General features: G+C 36.3%; 1 protein-coding gene across 2 annotated transcripts in view; it reads right to left on the bottom strand.

Annotated features, from left to right (window-relative positions):
* Window positions 1-25952, bottom strand: part of LOC125230957 (protein gustavus) — a 91468-nt gene extending 65516 nt beyond the window's left edge. The window contains exons 1-2 of one of the 2 annotated variants that reach the window (XM_048136266.1): window positions 11063-11215; window positions 10505-10700 (exon numbers count right to left, since the gene is read on the bottom strand). In XM_048136266.1, coding sequence (XP_047992223.1) covers window positions 10505-10572 — 68 coding nt within the window. In that variant the 5' untranslated portion in view covers window positions 10573-10700; window positions 11063-11215. Of the gene's footprint in view, window positions 1-10504; window positions 10701-11062; window positions 11216-25744 lie in introns of those variants that run through there. The other variant, XM_048136268.1, reaches the window with a different exon arrangement.
* Window positions 25953-26199: the final 247 nt, after the last annotated feature.

The raw sequence follows: 26199 nt of genomic DNA, 5'->3' as shown, positions 1-26199 counted from the left end.
AATTTTTGTTAACAACATACGCTAATTGGGGGGACCCAAATTCTGAAAATGCCCATGAAGAAGATGAAACAAGTAAGTTATCGTGTGATCGCCATATTTGGCTTATTAAGTTATTATTAGTTATTATTATTACTTGAGTACCTACGGATTGTGATCGCTGCGTTTATTGTAGAAATGTCTTATAAAATTATTAAATGAGGTTAATCAGAGACGACATTAAAAACTGATTTCCTTGCCAAACACGAAAGCATGAGTAATCTTCAGTCGTAGATTCCTAATATTCTTATATTGTTTGCGGAAGGCAATTTATTCGCCATCGTCGCAGGAATGCAAATCTTTATTATATTACTTCATTTTTCATTTATTACAGTTTATATTTAATAAAATAATTTTCCTGACTTAATAAATTTATACAAACGACTTGAAGAAACTGCTCTTATGAATATTATGTATGATATATGTAGTTATGTACTTTTTTTTTTTATAAATGAATACCGGTTTGTGGTTGTTAATACTTTATGACTTTTACGAGTTTATTACGACTACTTTTATGTTACTTGCAAACATAAAATTAAATATTAAACTTATATTTCTTTATGTGAATAACAACCATAAATTTATTTGTGCAATGGAAATGGTGTTTTTTACACGCCTACATAGTAATGTTCGTAGCCTGAAAGAATACATATTAAAATATACTTACATGTGCTAACTACGTGCTATTTATTCGCCAGTTTAATACATACTTGACTCTTAATGGTTGTTATAGGATTAAAATAACTTTGCTCAAGCGTATAAAACTTCGTATAAGACAGAAACTAAAAGCGTATAAGACAGTACAGTACAGTACTTGACTCTTAATGGTTGTTATAGGATTAAAATAACTTTGCTCAAGCGTATAAAACTTTATAACAATAGGCATTTGTATATTTATAACTACCTAATAAGTAATAACGCTTACTTCTGCAAAGTTATTTTAATTCGTAATTTATTACCAGAAACCCACATGAATAATTTGAAAATACATTCTTATAAATATTGGAGTAAGAAATTTAATTAAAAAGCGAAAGCCCCCTTCAAGATCAAAATAGCGCTGACAAGTGACTAGAAAACTATCGAATACCCCTTCGGTATTCGATACAACATTTATATTTGATCAAATACCTAAAAACAAAGCACAAGCTAAATATTGCTTTAACAATATTATCAATATAAACTGAAGACTTCAGGATATGAAAATGTTTACCCAGAAGGTACGTTGGAAGGTGTGACGTTTCGGTGATCAAAGTGTGTCAAAGTGTCAGCGAGGCCGCGAGTGGCCCTCCCGGATCGGCATCGCCACATGTTCGCAGCCGTGCACTGAACTCGGCCAGATAAAACGTTGTCGGTTCATGGAAACGGGACGTGCCGCCGCTCCTTTAGGTGCGCTAATGGAACCGTGAAGAGTATATATTTAAACACAAGCTTCGTATTCACTTTGCTCACTGAGCGTAAGAGCGAAAGAGAACCAGTGAAGCTGTCGTCTTGACATACAACCACTATGCATATTATCAAGAACTACCATACACTGGACCGATGTGCGATTGACTCGACTGCGTTCTATAAGTAACAATAACACCGCTTCTCATTGACTTCAGTGAGTGCGTCTCAGTAAAATTACGCTACGGAAGAAAAGGCAAAAGTTTTTTTTATTCAATCTCTGCTGTAAATAGCATAGTCTGGAAAATTAATAAGCAAGGATCTTCCACTTTAAGCGCTCTCTGATTTGATAACTCGCAATAAGGGCGCAATAAAGGCATCAAAATTACGAAATATTAAATTTTCCAAGCGATTTACCCGCTCCGAACTTGAAAGATTGTTCTCGCGAGCGGCTGCCGAGCTCAATGAAGGTTTACGAATTATCTACCCAATTCTTTATGGATATTTTAATGACAATCGCAATTTCTGATACTTTGTTAATGAAGCCGAAACCATTAATCGTATAATATTAGACCTAAGAATTCGTTTATAAAGTAATATTCCAATACAGAGATGAGTTGACTGTTATTTTTAGGTATATTTTACTATTTTAAGGCCAAGAAGCGACCTAGAAAATACATATAAGAATATTATGCAAAGTAATTATCAGCCGTTAACGGACGAAGGCGATATGTAAATGCATGTTGATTCGTTAAATAACGAATGAAAATATTGCGGTATTTACTATGTAAGGCTTATAAAACATGGAATAACACTTAAAACTAGTAAACAGTGTGATGCAGCTACAATTTTGCAATGTAAACAGCCCACATAAAAGCAACTCGAGCAATAACAGTAATCTATTCTAGCAAAGTGTGATGAACAGCAATAAAGTCTCAGCAGTGGCTACATTTTAGTTGTACATGTGCTCGTGCAAAAATGCCATATTCCTCTCGAGTCGGTTGTATAGGGAGTTGTCGAGACCGGCCAAGTCCTCGGGGAGAGGAGATAGATTGCCATTGTACAACACACTTTGCGCCGAACTTACATTCTCTATTTGTCTGAGCAATATGTGATTTTTCTAAAGTTTTCGTTTGCTTTTGCAGAGTCGGACGGTTTATTGTTAGAGAAACTAAATGATTTATGAAAGTAAGTGCTCGTCTTTCGACATAAATCCGGAAACAATTAATGTTTGTCGTCGTTATATCTATTTAACGTAGACCATAATTTTCAATGAGATTGTACGTGACCCTGAAGGCATCGCTTTTAAGCGATTACGTGGAATAATTAAGCTCTCCATATTTATGATCAAGTTCCTATCAAATATATACCAGTTTATTTCCTTCTATTAACCGATAGTGAACTAACTAAATTAAGTGATTCAGATAAATTATTACGACGGTGCTTAGGAAGGCTATTTAGGAACGTGTTTGAGATAGTTTAGCCAGTTATTGCTAGTCCTAAAACGAGCGCCGCGTTACTCGTATATATCTATATATATAAAAATGAAATGCGTTTGTTAGTTACCTATAAACTCGAGAACGGCTGGACCGATTTACGTAATTTTGGTATTGAAATGTTTGTATTAGACCGCAGAAGGTTAGGGCAGTGTAAAAACACGTAAATATTGTGATGATAATTAGAAAACAGTGATTCTTTTTTCCCATACAAATTGTTCCTACCTGACAACTTGACAATGACGTGAAGTTAATGACAGGTGCGTTCCAAACTTACATTAATGACGGATGCGTTCCAAACGCATTGTGATTTTATTAATTTATCTTGGCAAAATAATGTGAAAATTAGTAATTATTCCGTTAAAGAAATAAGGAATGGCAAAATAATGTGAAAATTAGTAATTATTCCGTTAAAGAAATAAGGAATGGCAAAATAATGTGAAAATTAGTAATTATTCCGTTAAAGAAATAATACTAAATCGGAACGCACACGTCTGTTACAGCTATTTTAAGTAGTCTATGAAGTTGTCATTGTCAAATTGCTTGCCAGATTTATAAATTTTCTCTAATAGCTGTAACAGACGGTTAGATTTGGTTCGGGCCGGACCGGTCGGATTTGGTCCGCGTGCTCTACAGACGGCCGGATATTGTTCGGAGCGAATTAAATCCGCTGTCCGACTCGAACCAAATCTGATAGTTTGTTACAGCTATTAATTTTATACTTCACAAAAGTAGTGATGAACCAGTACCATCGCAAATAAATAGTTACATTCGCTCCGTGCAAAACTTAGGCGAAGGAAACCGAAACGATCACAATCCTCAAGATCTCTACACACATGGCGATCGGTTGCTCGATTAGAGTGAGATAGAGCGATAGAGTGAGGCAATACATGTTTGTCCTTCTCTACCTATTGCTCCATCTCACTCTAATCGTGCAACAAGTAGTTGATTAGGTGGATGTCACACTGGCTCCGATTCGCATCGCACAACCGGAGCCATTGTATCATCCACCTTAATATGTAGCGGCCGGGTAATGCGGCTAAAAAATATTGCTTGAAATGAAATGAATGAGAATGAGCTGTCATAACAGAAAAAAAATCTGTTAGACGTTGTCAATTGCTGTGATTTGTGTTTTGAGGTAAAATAAAAATAGTATATCATGGAGAATAGAGGTAAGGAGGACAATCTGTCGAAGTAGAACAGTCGCGAAAATGAGGCCTATTAATTGCAGTTACAAATCTCTCCGGTAGGAGCGCATGTCTCGCTCAATACTCAAAGGCCGGCAACAGACGAGTCTTAATTATCATAATCTTAAAAAAAAATTGTATGCAAACTGACACTGACAGATCTGTCAGTGTCAGTTTGAACTGTCAATTTGCATACAATTTTTTTTTAAGATTATGAATTTTTAAGACTGTCTGTTGCCGGGCAAAGACGTGACATGACATTAGACGTTCTTTACTCTAGACTGATTTCGTCAGACTGAGCAAATCAAGACGTAGTCCCGTGGTAGTGCGCTGGCTTCGTATGCGGATGTTCTCAGGTTCGATCCTGACAGCGATTTTTTTGTTTTATGATTTTTTTTAGTATTTTAATTTTGTCAATACTAAACAAAATATTTTTGGATATTAAAAAAAAAATTGAGGAAAAAATATCTGTAGAAAAAAATAATAAAGGTCTCATCAGGATTTGAATCCGGGACCTCTTGCTCTGTAGGCGGGGTCACTACCGAGAAGGCTAAGAGATTGTCAAACCGTTATGCACCTGCGATTGCAGCGCCACCTATCTTTTCTTTAATATGTGCACTTCTGATACATAAAGAGGTTGCTCCTTTATCTCTATTCTTCATGTAGTATATTTTTGTAGTTGGAATAAACTAGCTTAAATGGTGTATTTTAAATGAATGGTAAAAAAACTCCAAATTTATTTCAAAAGCAATTTAAAGTATTACAGTTAGTAACTAAAACAACGCAATAACCGGATGATTGCCACAAGAGGAAAAAGGTAAGTCATCTTATCTCTTCAATAGGTATGTGCATAGCCGGGCACCGTTAATCAAATATTTAACTTCGATAATCGTTAATCCGTTACTAAAAAAGTTAACTTCGTTAATCGTTAATGCGATACATTTCAACAAATTTAACGTAAGTTAAAGTTAATCGATAATCCGTTAACGCGTGACAAAAAAATATTTTTACTGTAGGTATATATTTAGTTGTATCAGTAACCCACTATAATGTATTATATTACTGTAAAAGCCCGAATTACAGCAAGCCTATTGAACTCTAGGCTACATGTGGAAGGCAGTGATTGCCTGAGCTACTGCCAAGAACTGTGTCAGGAGAGCTGCAAGATCACAGCAGGCGGAAGCCGGGTAGAAGCTAGGGAAGAGAATGTGGTCGTAAATTGGGCTCGAATTTGCTGCCCTGTCACTAGAACCACAGTATAATCTAGAACAGTTGCCATGGTAAAACTTAGGATTCATCGAATCAACGTTGGTAAAAGCGAACCCATGTGAACAACAATTCTTTAGGTAATATTTGGGCTTTTGGCGATCAAAATCGGTAAAAGCTGGGATTTACCGGTTAAATCCTAGGATTTTCCGTACTTCGGACTTTTACAGTAGCGTGTTTTTCGCGGCGCTGCCCTGCTAAATTAACGATTAACGGACTCTGAGAAATTTAACGGAAGTTAACGAGTCCGTTAACATTTTTTAGAGTTAACTTAAAAGTTAATCCGTTAATCGAAATGTTAACTTCGTTAATTAACGGATTAACGAGTTAATGCCCAGCTATGGGTATGTGTATATTAAATAGGTACGCTATAATGTAATTAATGATGTAGCTACTTAATTGTGTCAAGTAAAAATGGTCACTTCTTTGCCTTGCTCCATGTTTTGCGCCTCCAAGTATAAGGCGATACGAAGTACGCCGGGCAGCTAGTAACTAATATAAATGTAAAATTGTACAGTCCCGAGACGATTCACGACAAACGGAATATTCGCGGGCAATACAGAAATTTTCTATAATTAGCCATTTACGCACATATTAAAGGATAATGTGTATTGTTTGAATAAATATAGAGCTGTGAAGCCTATGTATTTTAGGAATACTTATTTAATTTTATATATAAGTAACGTTTGAGTTTACTCATCACCTCTAACATTATGTTTCAGACTATGTCACTGGATAGCGTGAACAAGACGAAAAAAATGTATGTAGTTTTTAGTATTGGTAACTAGGTAAGTAACCGTTTAAAGGCGTTTTTTGTAATTATTGTGGCGTTTATTATCAAGTTATGTACAGTCAAGTGCAAAAATATGTATCAAAAAAAATCGTCTCACAAATATGGTACTACGCTCTTATTACACTGGACTAAGATGCTATGGGACATATTTTTGAGTAAGATGTGTACACCTCTATTTTTACACTCGACTGTATGTACCTATTACCGCGCGTATTTTTTCTACTCCCGTGTTGTTATTCGTCATTTACCGTGTCGTGCATAGATCGTTAAAACCCTACATAAAAGATGCCCGCCCCCGGCCGGCGCCCCGCGTACCCACGCATACGATATAACTCTTACAGCATTGTTAGGTAGCCGTTAAGGGATATAGCGGGCCGCGGGGCGCCGGCCGGGGCCGGGCGGCGGCGCGGGGGAGTGCGAGCGACAGGGTGAGTGCAGAAACATTGCAGAGGACAAGTCAAAATACTTGTAGGAAACAGTGCGAATTTCACGAAAGTTATTCTAGAAAACTATTCAAAAGTATGTGCATGGTCGTAGAAAAAGAATTGTATACAACGGTGTTTAACTGAGTCAAAAAATACTCGTGGCGTCTTAATAACAATTTTCGGCTTCGCCTCAAATTGTTACCCACGCCACTCGTCTTTTTTGACCTCCTTTAAACGCCTGTTGCATAAAATACTATAATAGGCAGTGGCATGTAATAATTACCTATTATAAATCGTCAACACCACGTTAGGTACATATACAGGCTCTGTTCACTAGTTAAAGACGTGAATAAAAAAACATGCTAAAAGCAGTATTCGAATTGCATTTATGCGTTGTGGTTTAAACGTATGGCGCGATTAATGCACATACTAGTTGAGGAATGCGCTAAAACCGTGAATCACACCATATGAATGTTATGGCGAGTACGCCACGATATCGTGATGCCGATATGGATAACCAGCAGAGTATCTCCGATTTCGACCCGCGTCGCGGGTGGTACGCCCTTCTGAATATAAACGTCTCGTAAACGTTACACGACCACTTCAATTCCAACGCCGTGAGCTACGACTACATCAGCCTTTATTTCGACGAGCCAGTCGAAAAGAAATGGACGAATAAAAATATTCTTACAGCCTGCAATTGAATATTTATACCAATATAAAACGAGAGGATAAAATATGAGAGCGATATAAAGCATAAAAGGGATGTTCTGAAGCAAGCAAGGCCAAGGATTTTTTTTGACGACATATTTTTATTTTTATTCTCGTGCTTATTGATATGAAGTTATTAATGAACGCTTGTTTCAGATCAGTAATATAAAGCGCCAACATGCAAAAGCAGTGTTATTAAACAATAAACATGTTGGTGACGTTTTAAGTGTATGAGGATTACAGAGTGCAATGTCAACATTCCATATTTTTAAATTAAAGGAAAAATTCACACCTCCGATGGCGATGGCGCCGGCAAAGCCAGAGGTCGCAAGTTCGAGTCCTGCCGGCGGAGCGGAGGTGCGATTTTTTCCTTCAATTTAAAAAAATGGAATATCGGTCGCTGCATGATTAAAAAAGTTATGTCAAAGTTGAATACTTTGAATTCGACATCTCTTTTAATTTGATTTATTGACTATAAAGTTTTGGACACGAGATTATTTTTGTTTTTAATAAAATAATGCACTTATATATCTTCAAACAATGGCATCTCGTGGAAGAATCAGAAATCGCAGAATTAATAATTAGTAACGTCACAAATGTATAGAAATGTAACCAGTTTCTATAGCAAACTGACCTTTTAGGACACACTGATAAGTAATTGCGTCGTTAACGCCGTAGTAGTAATCAATATTCATTTTGCAATAACAAACGCCGTGTGCAATAGGACTACGAACGAATACAATCGTGTTGACAAAATTTCATTGCTGTACGTACTGGCAACTTGGGGCCGTTTTACCAACAAAAGTTACACCGTGGAGTCCGTTTACTGCCAACAACTACCTAACAGTTTTTCAAGACGTAGAAATCCCAGTTAGTTTTCATATTTAAGGTTGATAAGTGTATCCTTTTTTGTCCAGTTAGAATGTCAGGTGCTGGATATATGTAATGTTAATTGTTAATGCTGTAATTAAAAACTAAATCAATCCTGCAGTCTAATTACCTACTCTAATTCTGTATTCTGTTTCTGGATATAAATACCTGACTATAACTATATGTTCAAACCGATTTTACCGACTATAAATTTATAGTCAATGGTCAATGTAACTCGTTAGGTCAATGTAATCGTGTATTTATTTATTTTTAACAGCTTCATGATTTGGTGCAATCAGTTCGGACCACGTAATAGTTGTATCCCATTTCTATTTCATAACATAACTTTAATAATGGCTCGCTCAAATCGGTCTATACATATTTAAATGTGTACAACAGCATTAGGTATAATTGAAATCAGAGCGTTAGAAATTATTCATCGTGTAGTAAAGATGATAAAACGATATCGACCCATTTTTATTATTTTAAGCTTAGCTAGGATTATCCTTTCGCTGGGAGACATGCAAAACATAATACACTTATGAAATGACTTTTTGTTCCAATTTTAGACGCGTTCCTCTTAAAATGTTTATTGAATAAATAGGGCTTCAAGATAGGACTCCGCTCCAATCCAGCATTGAATTGAGTCTGTTACTCAAATGACAATTGAATATTTAAGCGAAATAATTCGAAATACTGTCAATAAAAACCGTTCAGATGACATTTAGGTTAATGAAAATCGCTGTCGGTATTGATGTTTCCAGTGCTTCTGTTTATTTTAGAGATATCGTTAAATGTCGTTGAACATGGCGACTAGAGTCCGCAGTCGGGCTATTGATTAAATATTAGCTAGAGATTATCCAAGCTGTTCAATTATTAAAATGTTTTGAAGAACTGCCAGTACAGTTAATGGATTCTTGATTTTTCATTTAATATTAAAGCGCATTAGCGGTGTAAATTGGTCCGAAACGTTGGATAAAACGGGATTTAATGTTTAACTTCATATTTTACCTAAATGATATCTGCTTGAATAAATAACATAGCGTTATTTTTTGTTTTCCTGAGGCAAATGTCAAAAAAAAATAGTCTAATTGAGGTAAATTGTGGCAAAAATATATAGTCTAAGTTCCAGATCCAAATAAGGGCACATTCGTTATGTAAGGTAGGTTTAGCTTAAGAGGATACGGTAGCGAAAATGCTAAAATGGAAAGGAGCCCCCCTTTCAACTTGGGAATTTTAGTTAAATATACAAGTGTTATTAACTAGATTTATCGAAAAAAAATTGTCCATTAAGAACAACTCAGTCAAAAGATATTTCAAAAAAAAATTCCGCTCTCGACTCTTTCCTCCTTCAAAACTTAATCAATCGGAACGAAATTTGAGAATCTGAATAACAATGAAATAATCTATGTCGGACCGTTTAGCTTTTTTGGTTAATTGTTACCAATCTTGAGTATATCACACCTTTTTTTGCGCCACAATGAAAAAGGCCGTTTTTGGAAATTTTTGATTGGCTCTAGTCTTTAAAAAGCAGAATATCAAAAAATTCAAAACGGTCCGACACAGATAAAAATAATAACAATCTGTGTTGAAAAAATCATTGCTCTATCTTCAAAAACCAGGGAGGAAATAGTCGAGAGCGTTTGTATGGAGAATTGACCCCTACCGTATCGTCTTATCATAAGAAAGACATTTGCTTGTATTTACTCGTATATACGAATAAGCGTCTGCAGCGTCTTCTGGCAAGCGACAAAAAGCGATTTTTTCTTGGAAAACATGATTTTTTTTCAATTATCATTGACGTCTATCTTTGTCATGACATGAATGGAATCTTAACCTTGAATGCGCGAGTGTGGGGGTTGGTCCGAAAGTTGCTAGCTGATCTGTCTTTAACATCGATTGCTTGTATTGTACCAATGTGAGGATTGCTTCTGGGTGGTGTAGAATAATGATTAGGAAAATTCCTATTTTTTTAAAATACGATAATGTTTTGTAACGAAGGTATTAGGTACATACTAAGATTTAATAAAACAATTTTATTGAAAAGAATTAAAATATTTTACGCAGTAAAATAATATTCCAAGGTATCAAGTGATGAGAAAAGGCGATTTAGGTATTTCAGATGGTTTCTTTAGCTTGTCATTTAAGATATCCACTACGTCCAGATGTCCAAACTCCAAAATAATGCTTTGTCAAGAAGAGACATGACGATGACGGTTTTCTATCAATGGACACTTCCTGCTTGTACGAACGATGCGATGCGGTGCTTACAATAGGTATAATAGAAACGCATATTTTAGGAAATTAGTTAACTATACAAGACATTAAGTTAATTACCTAGTCAGGTCAAGAGCTGCTGGCATTCCAAACTGCACGATCCACCACTTGGGCAGCGGCGTGTACATCCGCTGCGGCGGCGCCCGCGCTCATGCGCCGCTGAGTCGTCGCCGGGGCGCCCAACACATTCACACACTATGACGGACTATGACCAATATGTCAACGCAGTGTCATGGTTCAACGCGACGTAAATGACCTAAATACAGATAACGATGACGCAAACTGTGTGGAAACTTAGATTCGCGCCCGGAAGGCGATGCTAACGAAAACGAGAAAAAATTAATTGTCTAGTAATTAAACGGTCGAGGAAGTGGACAGAAGGAAACGTTATCGTAATGGCATCGACGAGCTGTACGATGAAAGGCGAATTGAGAGAGAAGTAATAAAAATATTAAAGCAATAAAAGGGACGAATCGAGAGAGATTTTTAAAACTTTAGGGGAGTCAATAATTAGAGGGAGCGACTACGAGAGAAGTGAATAAGGGTTGTTATGGCAGCTAAGTTGGGGTCGATAAACTTTTGGATTAATTTAAAATTACGGTGAAACAGTAAGTGTACCAATAGTTTGTTCAATTTAGCTTGCGGGCGCGAAGGTAAGAACCACAAAGTTGGAGCTTGTTCGCGTACGGAGAGGTTAGATTCGCGAGAAGGAGCGTGAGCGGCACGCGAGGCGATCGGTCGGTGCGTCGCTCCGAGTGGGACTGACAATCGCGCCCGGCGCCCCCGCGCGGCTGCCATGTGCCGCCCTATGATAACGCGCCCGCCGCCGCTCGCCCGCGGCTCCACCGCGCTGCCGCCGAGACGACACAATCTGACAAAATCCATCATGACATGAAAGGCTTCCGCGACAAGCCTGATATAATACTTTTCTCTTACAAATAATAGCTTCCGACAGATATGAAACGAGTGCTACAAAGGTTCTTGTGTCCATAGAGCACAATACTAATATTTGAAAAAACTATACTAGAAAGTTTTGGCGTAAGCGTAGCATAAACCTAAAAAGAATTTTATTAATTTTTAAGCAAATTATTATTTGTTTAAAAACATGTGGTTGACCTAATTCATACGAATATCAGTGAACTATTGAGTCAAACAGGGACATAGATTATGATGATTCAGGAGAGATTTAGAACTAACAAACCGATATATAGTGTTCCTTTTGAAACATCGCGTCTGATAGGAGTAACAATAAGATAACACCAACATTTTATATAGGTACGCTCTCAGTTGTATTTTAATTAAGTAAATCAATTTTCCTTGGTCCGTCTTGTTTTTGTTGTTGTTGTTGTCGGGTGAATTTAAATGGAATTCGACATGGCTATGTCGCTGACATTTACCTTAATTCAAGTTTTATTTTTCAAAATTATTTAGGTAAGTATATAGATTTTGATATGGATGTAGCGCTTACACAAATAAGCATAAATACTTATTACAGATTTTCCTGTACTCCTTACCTCAGAACGCTATAAGATATAAGTACAAAGTTATATGTAGGTTAATGTAGCAAATCCACACAGTTACATTTCGATTTGTGCGTTTACATAACAGTTTCCAAGTTGGTATCGTAATTAACCGGAGGAGTTCTCGTTATGGGTCGGGACTCGGGAGTTTCAGTTTAAGTTAGCTCCCGGGGCACGTACGCAGTTGCCCATAAACCATTCCGATATAGAACGACACGGGGTCAGTGTTGCCAGGCTTTTCATATTTATCCTGCATGATATTTATATAATTTGGGCTCCGCACGATGTATGTTTCAAAGAGTATTCTCGTAGACAGAAGCACCATCATTGCAACCTTTGGACGATGACAAGTTGACAACGAAAATATGACGCTCCTCTAAAAGCTAAAATTAGTTTCTTTTAGGAGTTCGGCTCCATGGTTTAAGTAAATGGTAACACTGCACGGGGTCGACCCGTTCGGCTGCGTGCAGTGCAGTTGACAACGAAAATATGACGCTCCTCTAAAAGCTAAAATTAGTTTCTTTTAGGAGTTCGGCTCCGTTGGTTTAAGTAATAATTTCTAACATTTCTTATAGATATAGTGTATTTATGATACGCGCACGTTTATTTTCTCACCGGTACGATAATGTTAACACTCAAATACGATAATTCCATTCCGCTCACATGGCAACACTGCACGGGGTCGACCCGTTCGGCTGCGTGCAGTTGATAGACCGCCCGAGGATGTTACGCGCAAGTTTTTCAATGTTCATAGAACACGTGTAGGACTAGGACATGAATACCTGGAAATCTGGAATCACGCATACTAGAATACCAAACCTATATTTCCGATATTCCTATTCCGCAGTACAGCTGACTCTACCATCCGAGAATATTCTAGTGGTATTGTAAGATTCTTCATTGAATATCGTTAATATTTAATTGTTTATAAACCGGGAAAGTGGTGTGATTCTAAGGCGAATGGTACACTACATTCGATTCGCACGTTGTTCCGAAGTTTGAGCAGGAAATCGCTATGAGGCCGATAGTCCACTATCATATGTTTATCATAGAAATATGATCATAGGCAACATGCCATCCTTTTTCTTCACGTTGGTGAAAAAGGGAGGCATACAGACCTATGATCATATTTCTATGATAAACATATGATAGTGGACTATCGGCCTAATATAAATAAAACACGTAGGGATATCTCGCTCAAAATTGAGAACGACGTGCAAATCGGTTCCATTGTGCTATGCGCCTAAATCTACATAATTTTGAAACTTGTAATTCACGTGGGAAAAACCAATTTATAAATTACATTGTAACCATTGCTAGTTTGTAAATAATAAAATTAACGTTGTGGTATGCGTTTAATCGCAGTAATTGTAATTTATTCGTCGTTACTTCTTTTACTAAACCGTCAAGGCAGTAAATGGTAGTTAGTGCTAATTAAAGTTAGCGCGGGAACGCCCAGAGTAAGCCAAGGCTGAGATGCAAAACTGATCGTGTTACACGGCTACCGCTGAAATAATACCAGTGCCTTGTGTAAAATAAAAATTTGTTATCAATTATGACCCTGAGCAGTTAATCATTTCCCATCACGATACTCAAGACTAGATTTATTTAAGGTGAATCTTATTGACACACTATTCAGTAATGATTGTAAGTCATTGTCAGTAGAAAATCTATCAGTAAAAACATAAGTAATAATCTGTCGACTTATTTTACAGAATTGAAGTAAAATATATAAACGATTAAATCACATTACCCTACTTAGGACACATCATAAAGTAAACGCAAGGTAAAATTCACGAGTGAATGGCTTAGCAGTAATTATGAATGCGCGTAGAGTAGAGGAGGGACACGGTTTTCTGACCGAAGACCTTCAATGTCACCTTCGCACTTATTCATATTTACTAGGCACGACGCATTCAATGGAACCGCAAGGCGTGTGATCTTCCAATTTAGGCAATTTACATAACATTGTTCAAAGAAAATAAGCTTTCCGCTTTGATGCGTTGATCTGGCAAGTTTCTGAAACGCTGGGCTATTGTGAAGGGTTTTAATCTCCTCGGAAACAATTTGTAACAAAGTTATAACCCCTTTTCGAGTAAAATGAAAGGTAAGGTTTGTGTTAAGTTCCCATTCGACATGGCGGAACAGTTTGAAACTTCATGTAGACGGCTTCATAACCTCCACTGGTGTTTAGCCTTCGAGTCTCCTTACGATTTGAGTGTCGCGAGGTAACATTGCGAAAGTTGACAACAGTCGTACGTGAGTGGATTGCAGAGGAATCCCATTCTTGTTGTCTGGCGGCACTTTGCATTTCAGTTTCCTTTCTTATTTGAAGCGCTGGCAACGCTAAATGACTCCGTGGGGAGTTCAAGTATTTACGCTGAGGATGGTATTCACAGTTATTATAGTACCTAATGTGGGTTTAAAGCCCCTCTGGGTCTGTGTTTGCAGTTTATGATTTATTGTATTATATGTGCGAGTTTCAAGAATTAAACTGCATCTCTTAAGTCAGTTTTTAATAATTTAAGACTACATATTCAAATTTAGTGTCTGCACATGAAAACGTGTAGGTAGTAGGCACCTTTGGTTTGAAATTTGACCAGAAGTGACAATGAGAGATTTGTTATGCCAATAGGAATCTAATACCTAACTTATGTAGAAAAACAACATGAACGTATTATTATACATATTGAAACTAAGTGCAGAGTAGAACTATGCATATAAATACGTCAAGTACTTAAAACTAAAGTTTGTTGTATGATTGATAAATTACTGACACGAGTCGAGTCCAATGACGAGAGCTCAATCCTGATAACCGAATAGTCGTTTATGCAGATAACGTGCTGAGCTGTCTTACTATTTAGTTTTCTTTACCATTTCATGCATGACCTATTATAAAGTATGGATTTTATAGATCTGGATGATACTGTCGCAAGATTATCTCGCTGCGACAGGTTTCCCGTCCGTATGTCAATAGTACAATTAGAAAACGATGCGTGATCTCTATGTCGCGCCAATCATGTGCTAGCCCTGGTCAGATTGTAGTAGAGCTCAGTCAAGACGCTTTAAGAATTCAGTAGCTGGTGACATCACAAGAAACAATCGTGCGGAGCTAATTACAGCGCGTCATTTGGACCCAGGCGTTAGTTAATGGGTCCGGTGGTAACAATGAGATATAACGACCCACTCGAGGACCTACACAAATAGCGAATTATGTCCATCTACGTCTCACGAATGGGCGCGACGACCGCAAGGTTGCGGTAGATGTCGTACTCTTATGCTTAAATGTACAATGTTAAATATTACAAAATTATGAGCCATTTTGAATTTTAGATTACAAAAGCGACAACGACAATACATTACGTAGACGGTAGATAATATAAAGATGTCTTATACATTACATTATATTCACTAAGAGACAATTTGCTTTGTTACTTGACACGCTAAGTTAACAAAGAGATATGTGACTGCTGAAGAGGGTGCGTGGGACCATGTTTGGCCATGCAGGACGACCGAATGTAGGATAGATTGTGTGTAAGAGTAGGTCTATTAGTTACTGCTGGCAGACAGACGATCGAAGGTAAGGATAAGAATTTGTTTTGGTTGGGATTGATGGACAGAATTTGTAAAGGGTTGTTTGAATTTGAAATTATACTTGAACACGTAACCAATTTTATCGTTTCAGCATTTAGACGGTTACAATGTGAGTGCTGGATTGTATCTAACATGAAGAGTCCTCAATATATCTAGACTGAAATCGCATGCTAAGACAATAAAATTGCGTATATTTTAAAATGTTTTTATAATCAGATTAAAACGCCCACAACTTGCGTATGACAAGTACCTAATACTTAATTAGAATAATAATGTGAGCAGCGATGCGGACATTACATACACTACTCGCAAAACCCGAAATAGAAAGTGTTCCTTGAGCCGTCTGTTTCGCGAGCCTTTGTGCAGGAAATTAACAAAGCTCGAGACAAAAGTCCTTACTGTCTAACAAGTATCGGGCTTAGGTCGGGTTATTATGAATAACTCGATTAATCTTCGTCAGAACGTTTGATAGACCCTGTCAGTTGCGGAATCTTGCAGAACACTAGTCTTCCGCCTCGTGGCATTGTAGGTACATCGATTTACGTTTTCTAACGCTATTCAATGCCACGTACAGCGGATTATATTATTATCCGTGTTAAAATATATTTTTGTATATTAAATATTGTAATATAGATGGTGGCTGTAGAAGCTTATTTAATGGATATTTGTAATATAAATTTACTAATTTAGAAGTCTAAACAGGAAAAACTGTTAAAATTTTAAGCAAATCCTCCTTGACATATGTTTTTTTACAACAAGCATTCACTTATTGCCAGCTAACAAGTAAACAAAATTTGCTATGTTAGCATCTTGAGCCAAACAAGCAGGCCGTCGAGGACGACATGCCGCATTCCTGAGCCATGGCACAACCATAATTCCTCATCACCAAGAAAACACAAAATTGCGGGTAAATATACTATAATATCAGCTAAATGCCTTGTTAAAGTAGTTGTCTAAATTAAAATGGGCTTTTCATCTCTAGTGATATTTAATTAGATGGCGTTGTCATGAACAAGTGTGTAGTCTGTATAATAAATTATATTACAATTAACTCTATTGAAACTGCGAAACACAAAGTGGTTTATGACAAATTATCTTTCAAGGGCCTCTTGTTGCTAACTATTGTTGTTTCTGTTTTAGAGGACTTAGTGACGACTGTTAGTGTACTTCAGCGGTTTGTGTTTAGATTCTCATTAATAATCTGATTTAAAATGCACCGTGCGTGGTATATAGAGGTAGTATTAGTTGTCTGTGAAATAATTGCTATTTTAAAGCCATGTTGATTGACGTATTCGTAAGATAAGTTTTTTAATTAGGCGCTTAATTAATTAAGAGCACAGAAAGAGTATGAGCATCGTCGTCAGTATTTATTATTCTGTTGGATATTGTTAAATTAGAAACGTCAAATTATTGAAATTGCTTAATTTGAAACTGACAACTTGCTGTCAACAACGTATCTGAAACTTTTGAGTTTATATTTTCTCTTTATTTGACTGCGTTTATATTTGTATTTCTGATTTATTACGAGTAATTTAAATACCTACGCGTTTCAACTACCTATTACATAAGACTAACGTACATACAATACATATCTTAGTTATGTTTGTTGGCGTTGACGCATACGAATGTAACAGACACAAAGAATTACAAAATACGGCATCTTAGCAGCAATGTGTTTATGGCATTACCAGCGCTCAACGATTCTCCTATGAGAGTAACGTTATGGCACCCACCATAAAACATAAAACCTGTGACGAGAGCCAAGCGCGAGAGATATAAAGATTAATGACCGTCACTTCATAAGACAGGATAGTTACCCCGCTCGGCCATATCCGCACTCTATAAATACTACAGCATTTCTCAGATACTTTTGTTTATTTCAGAGCGAGAGGCTATTTTAGCGGTAGGTTGAGCGACCATATATACTTCAAGGCCTAGAACGCACGGGGTCCAGCTGAGTTTGTGAACCGGCGACGGGTGAATGCCACCGGCCGCAAGTTTTTTGCCATCGACATTCGCCAACGTGATGACCGAGGTATGACTTATCGAAACGATATTCGACAAATTCCTTTCAACTTGTTTAATAAATCCATCCATACTATCCATACTAATACTAATATTATAAATGCGAAAGTAACTCTGTCTGTCTGTCTGTTACGCTTTCCCGCTTAAACCACGCAACCGATTTTGATGAAATTTGGAACAGACAATCTTTAGACCCTGAGACAGAACATAGGCTACTTTTTATTTCGAAAAAAAGGGATGAAGGGGTTGAAAAAGAGGTTTGTATGGTATTTCTTAATTTTAAAAGATAAAACCATGAAACTTTATATTTTAGCACTTGATAAAAAATCATTAAACATATATTTAAAGTCACATACAGGTCGAACGCGATTAATTAACATTATTTTTACCTTTAAAATAAACATGGTGGGAAATAAACATTAACTAAAAGCGGGTAGATTATATTTATTTGTCTACCCCGAACATTTATATAAATTAATATCGGGTAGTTTTGTGTTGTTTACATCTCCGGTGACATTTTGCTGGGACGTCAGTCTTCCGCGACCACGGCCAGTGCAACCTGCCCGAAACGTTGGGAAAAAAGGTAAAAATAATGTTAATTAATCGCGTTCGACCTGTATGTGACTTTAAATCGAAACGTTGGGAAAAAAGGTAAAAATAATGTTAATTAATCGCGTTCGACCTGTATGTGACTTTAAATATGTGTACAAAGCGCGAGAACTTAAAGTGTTATATCATTAAACATCTTGATAAGGGATAGGGATAGGGATAGGAATAGGGATAGGGATAGCGATAGGGATAGCGATAGGGAAAGCGATAGGGATAGCGATAGGGGTAGCTATAGGGATAGCGATAGCGACAGCGATAGCGATAGGGATACGGATACGGATATGGGTTAGAGGGATACGGATAATTGGTCGGCGGTCTCTTACAATCAATGTGCTCTAAGACGATCGTTGTTTGCTTGCTTGAAGATTACGTTTGCGATAAGTATAAGCAAAATGTAAAAAATTGTAAGGGATAATAGAAAAAGTACTTTTTACCCACCGATCATAGTGCCGAAATACGGGCTATGTGGGATGTTTATAAAGGTTTCCCCAGCGTATATAGAATTACCTACGCTGTGGTCGATGTGTAATATTTCTACAATCATTGCAAGCAAAAGTATTACGTGCAATCGAAATAATCGCAGATAAATATACCTACAGAGAAACCTACGGTCCCTACGGATCCAAATGAAAATCTTAATGAATACTTTTATTACGCGGGCGAAGCCGCGGGTAAAAGCTAGTAATAATATAAGAAAGACAACAAAATATTTGAGAGGTGCCATAGCAATAAAGTTCCTTCACAGTGAAAACAAAGTGCTTTACGTCGGTCCTATACTTTCACGCCATAGAAACATCCGAGTTATCTCAGTAAAAAGGAAATAAAGAAATTCTCGGTAAAAGATAACAAGTTACACCTGCGGGGAGCCGGAATAACTAGCTATAACTAGGTAAGAGTAAACCTTTGTTCTTTCGTCCGAGGCCCGAGTCGTCGAAAAATTATCTTTTTACTTTTTTGCTGACGCTCACCGAGCGGAGCGGTGCGGTTCAGGTAGGCTGCCTGGTATAATAATAAGAATAAGCGTTCCTTCGCGAGTACTCGTTCAACAAGACTCGAGGATGCATCCTCAAGAAATACACGATGTTGTGCAAACGATATTAGAAGCTTTTAAGAATCATTCCGCAAAGTAGGTACGACATTCGTAATATGCAAAGATGCTTAAAATATTTGAACACGCTATAATGTGTTTACAATAAGGTCATGTTCTGTTTGTTTGTTATTTAGCATCTTGTACGCTCATGTTTCTTTTGCTTACGACACCGCATAAAAGAGGATATTCCAAGAGTTTTTCGAACACGATGTTATTAGGACGGCTCAAAGAAAATTAAAATAAAAACCATCAAAATATAAGTAGAATCGGGGAGCTAGGCAGAATAGCGATTCTTTTTAATAATACCTATCTATTTCGTTTAAAAAACGCTTGTCTTTAGTGTTCATGTTTTAACAATGTACAATGTACATTATTGCAAACCGTTTGACCGAACCCAAATCATTGTTTAAATTTAAACATAATAAGCCATTATATTCAAATCATTTCATTTATTAATTAGACAATACACATTGTCAGATTCCTTGCAACTTTAGCCTGCCACCACAAAATAAAACGGATGAGATCCCAAAAGTATTTTTTTTTCACGTTTTGGTATGAACCGAAATATTTAGTTCATGAAATTTTCCCCAAAACTTAATCCTTACGTATGTGTCTGTATATTTATATGAATGCATATATTTTTGGAGCGCACTCCCCTTTGTGAGGGGTATTGTTGTAGAATAAGAGGTCTTTACTAGAGATGGGTAACTACCCAGGTAAATACCCGATATTTACCTACCCGCGGGTAAATACGCGGGTATTTTCATTTTTCTTCCAAATTTGACGTTTTAAATGGTGTTTTGGGCTAAAATAGATTAATTTAAGTCAGTCTTTGTAATTGTACACATAATGTTTATTCAAATTGAGAACGAATAGGTTGCTATGAGATAAAATGTGATTTTAGTGTATCTTTCCAACTATGAAAATGGTGTAATATCATTCTCTGACACACGGAAATAATTTAAAATGCTTTTAATATAAATTATAAGTCTGATAAATTAAAACTGTAAATGAAAATATGTGAATAAAAATATTTTAAAAATCTCATTTTGAAGCTCATAACTCATACATAGTATGTTTTATGACAAAAATGTATATGAACTTTTTTGTAGGAAATTGTGTCTACTTTAGTTCGTACATACAAAACTTTTCAATGTTCATGATAGTTTCCATGAAATATGAAAAAAATACATTTTACCCCCCCTAACCCCACCATAACCCCCTCGAACCAGTACTAGGAAGTTTATCTTTATCATATAAATACGACTATTTAATGCAATCTAAAAAGCACACGTAAAACATATTTTTTTTAATTATATTTGAAAATATACATTAAAACTTCTGTAATCATTATTGTATATTTGACTGAACAGTTTCGTTTTGAATTGTGTATAATAATTACAACCACTAACTTAGTATTTATCTCCATTTTAACACAAATCAGCATGTGCAACATGAAATGAATCTACCCGTCAATTTGGGTAGATACGGGTAAATACCGGGTAGATAGGTATTTACCGGGTAAATACCCGGGTGGGTAGATTGGGTATTTACCCACGACCCATCTCTAGTCTTTACAAATGTGGTAATGCGTCTCTGTGACATTTTCTTCGGGAAACTTTGGAGGTTGGGGAGGGACGCTTTAAATTTAAGACATCGTTTGCTGAACCCAAAATGTCACATCTCTTTTAGTGGATCGAACACGGTAGGCCCACGACCGTAATTGACCGTATATCGTATATGGGTAGTGCAGTGCAACAAATGTAAACAAATGTTTCGTACTAAGTACATAAAACCGTAATTGGTGTCTGTCGTTATTCAAAGTCTGCCAATTGTAACACTGCTATCGTTTGTGTATCCGTCAAGTTCTGTTAGAAAAGGTCACATTTTAACAAAGGTTTTCAGTTTTATGAACTGGCTATGTCAGTTTCAAAGCGAAATAACGTAACAATATGGAAAAAACGTGGACGCTATTTTCTACGTAGCTGTCAAATATATGACGTAAATTTTTCCTTTTTTACCGCACTCGTTCAACCTGGTGTTGCTCTCAGTAGTCGCTGTCCGTAAACGGCTGGAGGCAGATGATGATGATTGACACGGAAATGAACAGATCATTGTAAATGTAAGGTGTCTATTGTCAGAGGATTGTACTAAGCGCCAGGCCTCTAGCTCTACGCAAACGTACAATCAGTGGCCAACTATACATAACTGTCTCTGTCGCGCCAAGACGGAAGAGCGATAGAGAGAAAATTATAGTTTCAACAATTGTACACTTGGGTAGGCACCCTGGTTTCACTAGAACGTTGTAATAATAGGTAGGTACAATTTTCAATGAAAACACTTTTTGCAAGAAGGGCAAGGCACTTAGTTGCTAATAATACAATACCTTGAAACTATCATGAAACAGTGTTAGTTATTCCTCCATTTACCTGAAACGATAATTAATTATTTAATTTATTGTCGTTTTGTTCTTGTTATGATTATCGCAGATAATTGTCATTCAGGACTGCATTTAATCAAGTAGTTGCAAGTACCTACAGTGCAGTAGTTCAGTACAGTCAAGTGTAAAAATATGGGTGCGTACAACTTATCAAAAATATGTCCCATAGCACTTTATGTCGGCGGAATAAGGTCTCGGTACATATTTTTGAGCGGATAAAATCGATACGTATTTTTGCACTTGACTGTACGTAGGTACTGTATGTACAGCGAGCTGCAAAGTGCATGGAGAAATTATGAATGAAAAAGATCCCAGGAAATGAATCGAAATATGTCGAGCGTTATTTCGACTTAATTAATGGGCATAATAAAAATTAACTCACTGTCAGTTTTGTGACGATAATAAAATTAAGCATGAAATTTCAATAAAAATATTGTTTTAGTGTTAGTTACATTAACTTTAAGCCATAATCTACATCCAGAATGTGAAAAAAGTAATTTTTAGACATATTTTACGCTTAATTGTCGTCACAAAAGTGACAGCGAGTTAATTTTTGTTTACTACTTACGCTGATTAGGGGACCCAAATTCTGAAAATGCCCTAATACGTGAGTAACCCAAAATATGTTAAATATGAATGAATTCATTGATAAATTCTCCATGCACTTTTGCAGCTCACTGTACACTACATACTTACTTTATTAGGGCCCATTTAGACGGTACGAGAACTCGCATACGAGTTTTATTACATTGCGGTATTTGATGGCTGTGCAAAATTGTATGTACCCTCAATAGATCGCAATGTAACTAAAATCGCATGCGAGTTCGCACGCCGTCTAAATCAGGCCTTACGTACAATGCATTGCAGAGAAGAGTGAGTGACCTTTTTACATAGAAGTTTGTATGCAAATGCGCTAATCTATTCGATTTTGCTGACTGCACATCATGCAGCAACATATTTTTTGTTTCCTTGACTTTTAGAACAAAATTAAATTAAATTACTTTTATATTACAAATTACAGGTTCAAATTACTCAGTGGAATATTTGTACTACATTTTTATTTTAGGTACTAAATGACACAAAATTTGATTGGTAAGACAAAGGCAGTCTCAGACATTTGTTCGGACATCTCTATATGTTCCTCACCAGTTGTGTCATTAAAAAGTTTATAAAACTTGAAATTGCATATAAAGCCGGAAAATCAGTAATACTCGAACGAAAATATTTTTATTTGTTGAACATAGGTAAAATAATCTTTGAATCATTGAGTAAGTTTATTAAAAATAACTAGTTAAATTATCTGGAAAATGCAGGACAGTACCAATAGATAACCTGTTTTATTCCTATTTTCTCCTTTTTTCATATTTTAGGACCAGAAGTGAATGGAAGCAGAGGTTGTAGATTTTATAAATATTGGTAAGTTAAAATGTTTTGGTTTTGTTGCACCTAAATAGAATGCCATTTTATTTATATGTCCTGAATTTCATTTAAAACAGCTTAGTCTTAGCATAAACATGTGAATGAATTCATTCTTAAGTGGCCAAGAACTCTAACCGCTGGGTCTGTTGCCAACTTCTCTTGGCCCGATTCTATCTCTGACACATAGGCTTTTGAAAATGGAACTACAAGCTGAAGACAAAAAGTATTCAAAATCTAATTAAAGTTAACTAAATATCTTTTAATGTGCCACCTATATGGATAGATAACTTTGCAGATTCTGAAGGTTATTCTTATAATGTTAAAATGACATCATTGATATAAAAAATACATTGTTTGTTAGAGCCATGATTACCTCTTAATTAGAGATGGGCCGAATACGGACTTTGCCGAATACGAATATTCGGCCGAACATTCGGTTCAGCTGTTACCGAACCGAACATTCGGCCGAATATTCGGTTCCGCCATATTTTAAATCCTGGCTTAGAGTTAAAAACTTTTCAATTATTGGTAAGTAATTTTGGTTTTGTATCTTAAGTTACGTTATTTTAATTTCTAACATAATTAATTACTTACTGTAGGTACTTTTATTTAACGCATTTTTAACTCCCTTTGGTGGTTTCTTAGAATGCTGAAATAAGATGTCATTATCCGATGAATTACGATAAACTTACGCTATTTATTTACTTTGTTTATTCGGTAAATATTCGGCAATATAACCGAACTATTCGGCCGAATACGAACATTGAAAAACTTGCCGAATATGCCGAATACCGAATATTTACCGAATATTCGGCCCATCTCTACTCTTAATATTAGCTGTAATTGGTATTATCTGTACAGGTACAGGGTCTTAGTGAATGAACAATTTCAACAATTAACAATAAATCTACAGAATCCTCACTGTCAGTAATTATATTCAGCAACATTGAAGTAATTTTTATATAAAACATATGTATACTAGCTTTTGCCCGTGACTTCGCTCGTGTAAGTTAAAAATTACAGAATGCTCCATATAAACTTCCTACCCCCATTTTATGTAAGTGGGAGGTAAGAAAGAGACAAAAAGTAGCCCATGTCACTTTCCATCCCTTCAGCTATCTCTGCTTAAGAAATCACGTCAATTCATCTCTCCCACACTTTCCCATTTATTATTAGTATGGATTATGTAGAATAATAATAAATGTCAATTACAGGTAAGGACAAGCAACTGTAGTGTACCCCTTACATTTCATTAAAGTGTCAAAAGGGGCTTTAGTGTTGGCTTCACTCGGCTCATGCATCTCAGGTTAGGTAGGTTAGGTTCAGAACAACATTGTTCCGTAATGGGAAAGGCCTACTATGATTTAGCAGAAAGTGTTTTTCCCTGTTATTAGCTCATAAACTAATGAGATCAGAAAAGTATGACTATATGAAGAGTGAAGATAAAATAGGTAATTACATGACAAGTGAAGAAACAGAGTATGTATTTGAATTGTTAATTTCTGATATCATCCTCCTTGCGATATTCTGACATTTCCTACGGCTCATGGGAGCCCGGGGTCCGCTTTGACAACTAATCCCAAGATTTGGCGTAGGCACTAATTTTTACGAGAGCAACTGCCATCTGATCTTCCAACCCGAAGGGTAAACTAGACCTTATTGGAATTAGTCCAGTTTCCTCACAATGTTAATTTCTGATAATTATCTATAAATAATTTCGAAAATATTTACTACATACACCATACACAGTACTACCAAATACTAGACTAGATGTTGTTATGGTAAGTACTATGTAAGTAGAGTGTATAGGTACATCTTGCATGAGTTGAAATGTATTTAGGACTGATTCCATTAGCTGCAAATATATTTAAACTATTCTTTTCAAGTACAGACTATCTGTGTCAAACTGATAAGAGTTATGCCAATCTGAGTAGACTTTCAAGTTAAGAAGTTCATATCTATGTAGGTAGATCAATTTTCATCCATATGCATTGATAATGGACCTATGGAGTTACGTGAACTTATTCGCCACTAGATTACGAAAGGTTAAACCATGAACAACAGAACAATGACTTTGTTTATTAATTTTGACACATCTATTTTGAGGATGAAATATTGACGCAGGAAAATATGACTTCTGTTATGAAGGTAAATTGATGTACAGGAGGAAAATTGATCGACAAAATATACATAGTGGTGTCGGGTACGTAAACTGCTGTGCATTGACTCACAACAAAGCTTCATATAAATACCTACTTTAGCCGTTCTAATTCTAACCTCAATAAAAATTCCTTAAAAATTAAACTACCAACAGAAGACTTCAAAACAAAGTTTTAATGTCATTCAAAAGGTTTGAGCTTGATTACTTTACGGAAAATATGAATTTCAAACATTTGACTTCGCCGCTAGAGATTATCGACCCATGTGGCTAGCAAAAACGAATGTTTACCCCACATGCGCGTTGAAATCAATTTAAACCCAAACCAGAGTTCACGAAACATATAATAACTATTTACGAGGAGGAAATACCACTTGTACATGGATCGATTTCCAGTTTTTCGCTGTAACCAAAGCGTCAGTAGGAACAATGAAAACTTTTTTACCTTCGTTTTCGTGACTCCACGGTGCCGCTTTAGTTTCCCAGCCTAGAGTACAGTTATTCACAGCACTTATCATCACAATACTATCTTATATTTTATAACTATTTCTACCATTAAAATAATAGTTGCTTTAATTTTAACAACAAAAAATACACAAGCAGGTTATTGCAAGCAAGGGTTCGGACATGACACAAAACAAACCAATCCAATAGAAAAAGAGAAGGAATAAAAACGCGACGCGCACGCGTTTAGCCAACCACGAACCTCGAAAAGTGCTCAGTCGGTAAAACAGACAACATTTACAGCCGGGTAGGGATGTCCATTGAATGCTTTTGTTGCGTTTAAATCGATACCGCTTATATTTTACAAAAAAGCAAAATGTATGCATTTACATCCTTATTCATACAGAGGTAAATACTGATCAGTGATAAATAAATAAGATACGTCATAATGTCCAG

Source organism: Leguminivora glycinivorella, chromosome 11 (genome assembly GCF_023078275.1).
Source record: "Leguminivora glycinivorella isolate SPB_JAAS2020 chromosome 11, LegGlyc_1.1, whole genome shotgun sequence".
In the NCBI taxonomy this organism is placed as follows: Eukaryota; Metazoa; Arthropoda; class Insecta; order Lepidoptera; family Tortricidae; genus Leguminivora; species Leguminivora glycinivorella.
Note: the sequence above shows the minus strand (reverse complement) of the source record. Positions and strands in the feature narration are given on the sequence as shown.